Genomic DNA, 10586 nt, shown 5'->3' with positions numbered 1-10586 from the left:
AGAGCAACCACGGGCTGTGAGGCCGTGAAAAGACACCACGACCTTGGCGGCCGAAACGCTGGAATCCGTCCTTAGTTCTTCAAGACGACAAGCCCACCGCTTCCCACCTCTGTACCTGCGCCCACGCCCTCTCCTGTGCCTGCCTCCCACGCCCTCCCTGCTCCTGTCCCCACGCGTCAGATGCTCTGTCTTCCGGGGCTTTTCCAGGTGCCCAGTGGGATGCCGGCCACTTCTCTCTCCAGGCACGGGCTCCTCAGGATTTTGCTTGTGACCTTGGGACAGCACAGATGCTGGGTATCAGTCCCCGTGAACGTGGAGCCTTGACAGCAGCTCCCTGCGTCTGGTTTTCCCTGGTCCCAGTGCACCTACCATGTCTGCACGCAGGACATCTCGTGACGTTTAGTCAATGATAAACCCTCAACAGGCCTCTGAGCCAGGCTGTGTGTGTGAAGTTCTGGGGATCCAAGGTGACGGTGACAAGGTCCCTCCCTCGAAGGCCCTGCTCTAGGGGAGCGAAGGAATCCCATGTGCATGTTCCCACGGGGAGGGGCGCCCAGCCGGACACGTCCCAAGCCCTTTCCAGCAAACCTGCAGCCCTCAGCCCTTCTCTGCTTGTTCAGTGAAGCTGTGTGTCGAGTGCCATGTGTCAAAATGATGTACTATTCTGTGCAGCAACAAATATTTTGGCAGGCAGGTCTCAGCTGCTTGTCTTGCAGGTTTCGCATGTGCACACGTTGTCTGACGAAGAGGTAACTCACAGAGGTGGCAGGAGGAGCCAGCACTGGGGTTTTGGGTCACCTGCGCCATGCAGACCTCAGGGCGGGGGGCGCGGAGCGGGGGGCTTTCGTTTCCCAGCTCTCAAGCATAAACTTGGACCAGTCCAAGACCCGGGTGTATGAAACCATAGTTTGGGAATGCGATTTTCCATGTGCCGGGCATGGAATGAGGAAGCCACCACCTCCATCCCGTCTCAGCCACTAATCACTGCACAGCTGGGGACAGGGACTTCCCGCTTTGGGCCTCGGCTTCCTCATCTACAAAATGGCTGGGTTGGCACAGGTGACCCAGAGTCCAGAGTTCCATGATCTCGCTCAGGTGACAATGCTCAGTAGCTGGTGAAGGCGGCGGGTAATGGGATCCTCAGCCACTCTGTGGGCTGACAATGTAGCGCCATCTCTCTTGGGAGCGATGAGGCAGTGGTACCAGGATTTAAACTATACGTTCCCTCTGACCCAGCAGCTCCACTTTGGGGAATTTATTTCAAAGAAATAATGAAACGCATATACAAAAATATGTTTGTGGTGAAATTCAAATAAAGTCTGCAGTTAGCAATAAATATATGTACCAATGGCTGACCGTGGCATAGGCGAGGACTCTCTGTGCTATTTTGGTGACTTTTCTGCAACTATGAAATTATTCCGAAATAAAAAATTTATTTTTACAAACACACACACACACACACACACACACACACACACACACACACACACACACACACGGGCCTGTATAGGGATTTTCACTGCACATCTGGGGCTGCTGGAGCCAAAGCTCTAACAGTCCACATCTGGCACGTTATCTGGCAAGTTAATGAATGGAAGTGGACGCATTTAGTCTTTTCCGTACACGTGCTGATCCAGGCTTTAAGAATGGCTGTATCTTCCTCAAAAGTTAAACCTGGAGCCCCCACAGGACCCAGAAATTCCACAAGGAGGTATATATCCAAGACAACTGAAAAATATATATGTCCACCACCAACTTGTACACGCATGCTCACAGCAGCACTATCCACAATAGCAGAAAAGTGGAAATCACCCAAGTGCCTACCGACTGATGAAAAGATAAATAAAACATGGTATATACATGTGATCGAATATTATTCAGCCACGAACAGGAATAAAGTGCTCACACATGCTACACACAGATGCACCTCGAAGACATCAGGCTGAAGGAAAGAAGCCAGACACAGAAGGACAGATGCCTCTAATTCCACTGACACGAGATGTCCAGACAAAGCCGAAGACTGAAGCCAAAGACTGAAAGCAGACGGGGGGCTGCCAGGGGCTGGGGGCCCAGAGAAATGGGCGGTGACTGCTGATGGGTACAGGGTTTCTCTGTAGGATGACGGAAATGTTCTGGAATTATTAATTGCACATCTTTGTCAATATTCTAAAACCCCAAAACAAAGTGAATTGCACACTTTAAAGGGAAGTTGATAGTATGTGAATTATATCTCAATAAAAAAATTAAGTTTTTTTTCTGTGCCTCAGTTTCCTCTTCTATAAGATAGGGAAAGATGACGACCAAGAGGACCATTGTGTAAAGATTAAATGCGTGAGTGTCCCCGTCACGGGCCTCCCATTACCAAGCACGCCCAGCAGGGATGCATCTGTCCTGAGCACGCGATGTGTGGGAACGTCCCGACACACCGTTGCTAAGGGCGCTAAGGGCCCCAAGTGCCTGCGTCGGTGTCTCAGAGGAATGGCAGGATCGCACAGCGACGAGAACGGACAACCCACGCCGACTCACAGCACGCCGAGGCCCTCGCAAACGCGGCGTTGGGCAAAGGAACCGGACATAAAAGAGAATTCACTCACATAAAGAAACGAACCAACTGACCCCTGGAGTCGGAGTCAGGAAAGTGGTCGCCCTGGGGATGGGGGGTGACGGGAAAGGGTATGTGGGGGCTGGAAATTCTTGTTTCTTGATCTGGGGCTGGTTACACAGTCGTATTTTACTTTGTGAAAACATATCAAGCTGTGCGCTTGCGATACATGCGCTTCTATGATGCTATTTTTCAAAAAAGTTAAAGACAGTTTTTAAGGAACCGCGGAATATTATATAGGCCCTAAAACCATGCATTAGAGTAGATCACGGGGAACAGCTGTGTGTGCGTGCACGTGCACACGTGCAGGAGTGTGTGCGTGTTGTGTGGGGGACGGTGTGCATGGCGATGTGTGCATGGCTATGCGCGGTGAGCACATGGGTATCTAACCAAGGAGAATAGCACCCCATCTGCCAGAGGAGGTCACAAGCCACAGCTGGTAACACAAGTGGCCACCTGAGGCCACCCCGAGACGTTAACCAACAGTGCTATCCCCTTTCAGGCCAGAGTGCTACTTTGTGGTCATCTGGGGATATTTTAAAGACTCAAAATAGACCACAAAGAAGACCATGAAGGGCATTTTCATTAATAACAATAATATTAGCTACTGAGCATTGCTACGTGCCGGGCAGCAGACCAAGAACTTGACTTGTGTTTTCTATTCTATTATTTATGAGCACGTATGGGTGGAAGGGACCAAGGCTGAGGGAGGGGCGCAGCCAGAGCCACACAGAGCAGTAAGTGGCCGAGCTGGGATTTGAACCCGTGCCTCCGGTTAGCCCACGAGACAGCCCACTCACTCCCTGCTTTGTGTCCTCTCTCTTATTTATGAGTTTACCACCTAGCTCTGCCCAGGCCAGTGGACACGGAGTTGACCAAGGCAGAAACCAGCCCACAGGGAGCTTGCAGCTTACTGCGGGGACAGACCCAAACACAGTTACCCAACAGAGGCCGACACAAAGGGCTGGGGCGCCCAGGGAGGGCAGTGCAGGGTCCGTGCCCTCTGGGACTGAGACCAGGGTGGGCCCCAACTCTGAGCTTCTGGAGTCCCGGGGAAATCTCCTTTCGCCTCCCCTACACTCCTCCCTGTGAGACCCCCGCACCCCGGCCTCCCCACTAGACCAGCGCTGCAGGCCAAACATGGGCGTGCGGCCTGGGGTGGCAGCACTCCTGGAAATGGGGTGCGGCTGCCCAGGGAGATTCAGACAGGGTTCGGGTGGCCGAGATGGACAGCCCTGCAGGCGTCCTGCTTACTCTCAGCTCCTCGGCCTTCGTTGTCTAGTGAACGGCTCAGCTGCCACCACCTCTCACCCTCACAGCCTCACGGTGACCGGGCCAAGTTTCTGCTGGGAGTCGATTAACTCTGCACCAAAGACCCCAAATGCAGAAGCGTGCTGGTAAACTGACTCTCCGGGGCGGGGTGGGGGGAGGTAAACCCTGATTTGTAGCGTTTGCCAACTGCCATGGTGTAAATACTTCCACATGGCAGATTTCAGATTTCAAGCAACCAGAGTAATATGGCTGAGAATGGGGGAGGGATGAGCTCGGCTGCCTCCTGCAGGCTGCTCCCGGCTGGCTCCACCCCCCAAAGGCCTAAATTAAAGTTACACACAGCACCTGAGTCAAACGGCTCAGTGTCAGTGCTGGGAAAGCCAGAGGGCAGTGGGCAGACGCCCCGCAGTGGAGGCCAGCACATTCGGATGCCCAGCTTAGTGCCCCCTGCCCCGGGGACAGAGAAGCAGGATGCCCCTGGTGGTGCAAGGACAACCCCTTCTGAGAGTGGGTTGCCCTGGGAACCTGACGATGCTAACCAGACCCCTGGTGCCAGGAGGCCGCCCGAGCCCGTGGAGGGGATGTGATGTCACGCTCGGCCTCCAGAATCTGCTCCGTAAGGGTAACTGGGTAAGGTGCTGCCTGCCCGCCAGGCTGAGCTGGGGAATCACTGGGCTCAGCCACACCTGTCCCTGAGCCTCCCCACTGAGACGCCTGCGTGTGGCATGGCAACTGCCCACAACAAACACTGCACAGCTGCCAAGCCTGGCTCTGCAGGCCACCGAGGGACGGAGCAGGCCACGCAAAGCCACCTCCCCAGGGGCCCTCTGGGGACAGCGGGCCACTCTCCTCTTCGGCACCTTGGTTTTGTCGGGTTTCTGAAGATGTAAAGTCCAACCTCCTCCCCGCACGCCACCCCAGAAGGGCACGGTGGACCTGTACCCCAGCTCAGGGTCCTGTAACGCCGCCCCCAGGCTAGCGCAGCGAGCTGGCAGCCGCAGTCCAGGCTCTGCAACCTCTTTGGCTGCCTCCCTGCGACCTTGAGCAAGGCCCCGTAGGCCTCCGGCTCCATGACGGACAAGGGCAGCACAGCTGCTTCCCTGCCTGACAGCAGACGTGCCAAGAACCGATCCTAGAAAAGACCCTGAAATTTCTGGGTCTTCCTACTCACAGTTGCCCCTCCCCCCCCTCCGGGGGACCAGATTCCATCCTTAGTGCTCTCCAAGTCACCTCATTAACATAAACTCAGGTGTGGCCCAAAGGGCTTTGTTACAAATATGAGACACCTTCATCCCTTAGGAAATCCCAAAAGTTCTAGGAACTCTGCCAAAAACAGGGACAAAGACCGTATATTTCCTATTAAACGTCACAACATCACAGAGCCTAACGCAGGACATGTGCGGTGAGGACACCACTGCCGAACAGAGACATGGGCTCCGGTGACAGTCCCCCGCCTCACTCCTGCCTGGAAATTGCCTTCTGGTTCATTGCATGGTGGGAGAACAGGCTAGAACAGGTGCGTCTGGCCCAGGTGAGGCCCACCACTAGCCATCTGGTCCTGGGATGCACATGTGTCAGGAAAGTGCGAGGCAGAACCCAGCAGCAAAGAGGTCAGAGCGGACCCCCACCCCCACCCTTGCAAGTCCCTAGAAGCAGAGCCGTCGTCACCCAGAGGACCCTATGAGCTCTGAGAGGGTGAACAGGAGAGCACTGCTTGGCCCACGCGGTCTCCCTTCTTTAATATATAACTTTGTCCATCATAAAAAGACAATATAACCACATCACATGTTTGGAACTTAGAGATAAGAAGAAAATATTACCCACAATACCGCAGCACAGCACACTGCCCCCACCCTAGACTCAGCATCTTACACTGCAACTGCCTTGGGCCTCATCTGTCTCCCACTGAGGAGCCTGGAAGGCCAGCAGGAGTCGAGGACTGTGGACCTGCACAGTCAGACAAATAAACGACGGGTCAGACAGACAGGCAGACAGATAAATGACAGGTCGATTCCATCCTTTACCCCAACCACCATGAGCATCTGGGTGTGTTGCCTCTCTCTTGATCCCCACAAGCTAGCTCATTCCGGAATCGTCTTCACGCTTAAGCAAGAAAGTTTGTCATTAGCTCCTGTCACTTCAGATTATATCGGAGACATTTTTCTGGGTTGCTACATGCAAAAGGTTCCCCCCACCCCCGCTAGGTGCACTGTTTTTTCAGTAAACTTTCTTATTTTGAGATCATTGTAGATTCACCCCAATGGAGACATCTTACAAAACTACAGAATATTAAAACCAAAATATCGACATTCTTATCGTCAAAATATAGATTCCTGTCGCCACGAGGACCCCACGTGGCTCTTTATGGCCACACTGACCTTTCTCCCGCCACATCAACCTCCGTAGCCGTCAACCAGTTTCCCATCATTATAATTTTATCATTCTGAGAATGTTCTCTAAATGGGATCGGATAGTACATAAGCTTCTGGGATAGGCCTTTTTTTCCCCCTCACTGGAGATTCATCTAATGTATCAATCATTTGTGTCTCTTCCGTACTGAGTGGTGTCCCCTGGTGTGGCCGTGCAGTTAAACTGCTCGCCCACTGAAGAACGGCCGAGCTGCTTCCCATGTGGGGCTTACAGAAAAACCGCTGTCAACGTTCATGTCCAGGCTTTCGTGTGAATGACAAGCTTTCATTTCTCGGCGATGAGCGCCCAGGAGTCCTTCTGCTGGCTCACCTAATAGTTGCATGTCTAGATTTTTAAGCAGCTGAAAAACTCTCCTCCCGAGCGGCCGCGCCATTTCACACTTTCGCCAGCAACGTCTGCGTGAGCCGCACTCTGCATCTCCGCCACCATTTGCTGTTGTCACTGGTTTTTTTGGCCGTTGCGACAGGCGCGTGCTGAGGTCTCACTGCGGTTTTCATCTGCGCTTCTCTAAAGACGAGTGACGCTGAACATCTTTTTATACGTTGTTATCTCAGTATCGTTTTTATTGAAATGTCTGTTCACTTTTTTCAGTCTATTTCTGCTTTGATTGCGTAACTTCTATTCTGCTATCTTCATGTTCATCGATTCTTTCCTGTTCCCTTAATTCTGCTGTCAAGTCCATCCGTGGAGTTTATGTGGGGTATTGTTTTTCCAGTTCTAAAATTTTCATTTAGTTCTTTGTTTTCTACTTCTTTGCTGAGACTTTCTACTTCGTTGAGATTTTATATTTTGTCATTTGTTTCAAGCATATTTGCAATCGCTTATTGAAGCAGTTTTATAATAGCTGCTCTAGTATCTTGGTCCTAATACGTGTGCTATCTCAATGCTGGTCTGTTGATTGTCTTTTCCCATTCGAGTTGAGATTTTCTTGGTTCTTGGTGTAACAAGTGATTTTGTACTGAAACCTGGACATTTTAAGTCTTATGGTATGAAATTCTAGATCTTATTTAAACTTCTCTTTTAGCTGGCTGTTTCTGAACACAACTCCAGGAGCAAAGGTGGGGTAGAGCTGCTCATTATTGCCAGGTGCCGGCCTCTGGTGACAATGGGTCGGAGAGGGGCTCTTATTATTGTGGGTCAAAGGTGGGATTTCCACCTTGTTTGGGAGGAGCAGGGTAGAACTGCTTCCCGTATGGCCTCCATAGAAATTGTGTGTGTTGAGTGGACATGGGGGAGGGGGGTTGGAAGCACAGGCTTTCATGTGGTCTCCACTGACACTCCAGTTGGGCCCTCATTGCTGCCTGGCTCCTGGCTCCCTGCCTGGCCTTCTCCCACACCCCCCAGTGGGGGGGGCTCGTCAAGACCTGATGTGGGTGGAAGCCAGGCTCCCTACTCAGCCCTTGCTGGCATGGGTGGGGACGGGCCATGGTTTTCCTGTGGTATTTGGCTGGTGTAGAGCAGTTAGTGTCTACAAGTTTTCTGTCTTGCTAGGCTGCCTATCTCCTGGCCCTTCGCCGGAGACAGCAGGCTTCTGTGGGCATGTCTCTGTGCCCATGAGTGTTTCTGGCTTGCTAGCTTCTTCGGCTCCACATCTGGAGTCTAGAGGCAAAAAGAAAACCTGAGGAACTCACCCACTCCATCTTGCCAGAAGCAGAAGACTCTACAAATGCTTTTCATGGTTTAGATTTTTCTCTCTTGAAACCAGGATGGTCTTGGGTGAAGAGGCAGTGTGCGCCTCTGACAGAAGACCCCTCCAGCTCCGTGTAAAGTGTTTGCTTTGCAGAAGACCTTAGAGAGCTCTTGAAAAGGGCTCCTCCGAAAGAAGCCAGGCTGCAGGCCCCCTTGGCAGCCAGACCCGGCCGTGCCCCGGCGTTCTCAGTCCTGGCTAGTTCAGCCTTTACCTTATGGAGTGGGAGATGTAAAGCTGGAGGGTTCCTTGTTCAAGGCCAACAAGAAGGATGTTTTTAGATTCTCTTCTCCAACGGCTTCAGCTAAACCTCAGCAATCTGGTCCTTTCCCTGTAGCCCATGTAGAAAATGCAGATGAGTCTATTTCAAAGCTGACAAGTACATGCTGTACAATTATACATAAAACACAATCTCAGTTATGTTTACTAAAAAAATAAAAGTCTGTATTGGGGTGTGGCTGGAAAGAAATATGCCAAAATGTTAATTGATGTTATTGATGGATTACGAAAAGAATTTTTTTAGATGCTTCTTCCAGATTGTTTATAATTTCCAAACTTTCCACGTGAATATGTTTATAAAATTAAAAACAAAAACTTAAACCAAAAACCAATTCTCTTCTCTCCAAAAACAAACCAGTGACTATATGGAGTTGCCACAGGCTGCTCGCCTCATCTGGACCCGGCCTTATTCCTTACGACCATGAGCTGTGGTCCAGACAGGACTCCGGGACCTTTGCATGTGATGCGAAGCGGACTTGGGGCCCGGCAGGTGGAAAGCACGCAGGCTCCCTGGGCACCCGAAGCCGCTGTCTCGCCCAGCCCCAAAGCTTTCCGGTTTGGGTGGCACCTCAGGTGGCAACCCCACTGCAGGGGGTGGCACCGCAGCTCTGACCAAAGATGCTTCCGAGCCCACGGAACCTGACTCTCCGTGAGCTACGGAGCCAGTGGGACGCACCCTGGGCGTGTGCCCTCGGGCCCTGGAATCCATACATGGCCAGTGCCACCACGGGACCGAAAGTACAGTGAAACCCGGCACTTCCAGAGTCAACCTCCCCCGCCTCGGCCCAGCCCAGGCCTGAGGAAGTCCTCCAGGACGCAAAGAAAAGACCGCTCATGATCCTGCATGAAATTACCCCACAGCAAGGCGGCCTCCAGCCTGGGCAAACTAGGGTGCCCATGTGGCATCTTCCCCAGCAGTTATATCCCTGGTCCTGCCGCCACGCCCCCTCTGTGGCCTTGTGGGTGGCCTTCATTTTTGCAGGCAACTTGGGTCATGGCTTTCCTGAAAGGGTGTGGGCCCCGAGGAAGCCAGCCGGCCCCCAGGCCCGGAGCCTGGGACTACAGGACGGGGGTGCAGGGAGGTGGCTGCGGGCAGAGCCAGCTGGTATGCATCTGGCGCAGGTGCCTGCAGACGCACATGGATTCCTCCGGTGGGCGGGCGGGCAGCGCTGCCAGCCACAGGGCAGTAAAGACCCAACACTTCCAGACTCCAGGACAGACTCGGCAAACACTCTGGTTCAAACACGCCTTCAGATGGCACCATCTTGCCTGAACCGCGCCGCCCCCCGCACCCCGCCGGCCCCTGGCTCTGTTCTCTGCCGCTCCCCCTCCTCTTCCCGCCTCTCTTCTTTGCTACAGCTGGGTATGGAGACCTTGCTCTCTGTCCCTCTGCTATCTGGAAACGATTGCCACCTTCCTGTCACAGAGGCGGAGCCACAGCGGGACCCCCGTGCTCCGTAACATCTGTGGAGAAAGCACCGAGGGCCGGTTGGGAGAGCAGGGCCGGGCCTGACCACTGGCTGCATCTTTATTTATAACGTCGTTTACTTCCAGCATTAAGGCCCCGCAACTCCAACCGGAAAGGTCGAGAGAAAAATGAACGCCTTGACATTTTTTCCAAACATCCTCCCACAGAACTCTTGGCAAGGGAACGTGGCTTTGCCGAGAGCATGAGAACGTCTGGCCGCAGAGCGCTGCTCGGATCGAATCTATTTTTGTTTGGTGAGACATCTGTGCTCTGCTAGGCTCCACACTTGGGACTACAAAGAAAAAATAAACATGTAAATGGGGACCAAAAGCTCTACCAAAATAAGAGTGGGTCTTGAGCCGTTTCGCTACACGTTCGGTGGGTGGCAGGAGCTGTAGCAGTGTGGTAAGGGCGCCTGCCTGCTGCCCGCTGCCCCCGGCCCCAGCAGCACCCAGCGGGCCACCAGCGCAGGGCTCTGCCCCGGGCTTTTCCTGCAAGCCCTTCCAGGAGGTTCTGTGCCTTAACTGGTCAAACACAAGCCAAGTGCATCCACCCAGGGGGAGGCTGGGACTCCCCAAAACTGAGAGACACAAGCACAGCAGCTCAGAGCACAGTTCTGAGTCAGGCGCCGAGGGCTGTCTCGCTGGTGGGACCTCGGGCAAGGGATTTGGGTTTCCCGCGCCTCCTTCACCTCATCTGGGAAGTGGGACAGGACCAGGGATCGTGCACAGCGATGCATTCGATGCATTCACGTGCATGGACAGCACGCAGCACGAGCTGCATGCAGGCCCACTGTGAGCAGGGATAGATGGTGGCTTCCTGGGGACAGAAGGCCCAACAGCCACAGG

The 10586-nt window shown here is 53.2% G+C and overlaps 1 protein-coding gene across 4 annotated transcripts in view; it reads right to left on the bottom strand.

The window, feature by feature from the left end:
• LHPP (phospholysine phosphohistidine inorganic pyrophosphate phosphatase) overlaps positions 1–10586 on the bottom strand; it is a 106872-nt gene that overhangs the window by 26651 nt on the left and 69635 nt on the right. Inside the window, exon 7 of one of the 4 annotated variants that reach the window (XM_023533777.1) lies at positions 9631–10030. The exons of the other annotated variants lie outside the window; for them this stretch is intronic. Coding sequence (XP_023389545.1) covers positions 10012–10030 — 19 coding nt within the window. The 3' untranslated portion in view covers positions 9631–10011. Of the gene's footprint in view, positions 1–9630; positions 10031–10586 lie in introns of those variants that run through there. 4 annotated transcript variants of the gene reach the window in all.

This window comes from Pteropus vampyrus, unplaced genomic scaffold (genome assembly GCF_000151845.1).
Source record: "Pteropus vampyrus isolate Shadow unplaced genomic scaffold, Pvam_2.0 Scaffold111, whole genome shotgun sequence".
Classification (NCBI taxonomy): Eukaryota; Metazoa; Chordata; class Mammalia; order Chiroptera; family Pteropodidae; genus Pteropus; species Pteropus vampyrus.
This window is presented reverse-complemented; position numbering and strand designations above follow the sequence as displayed.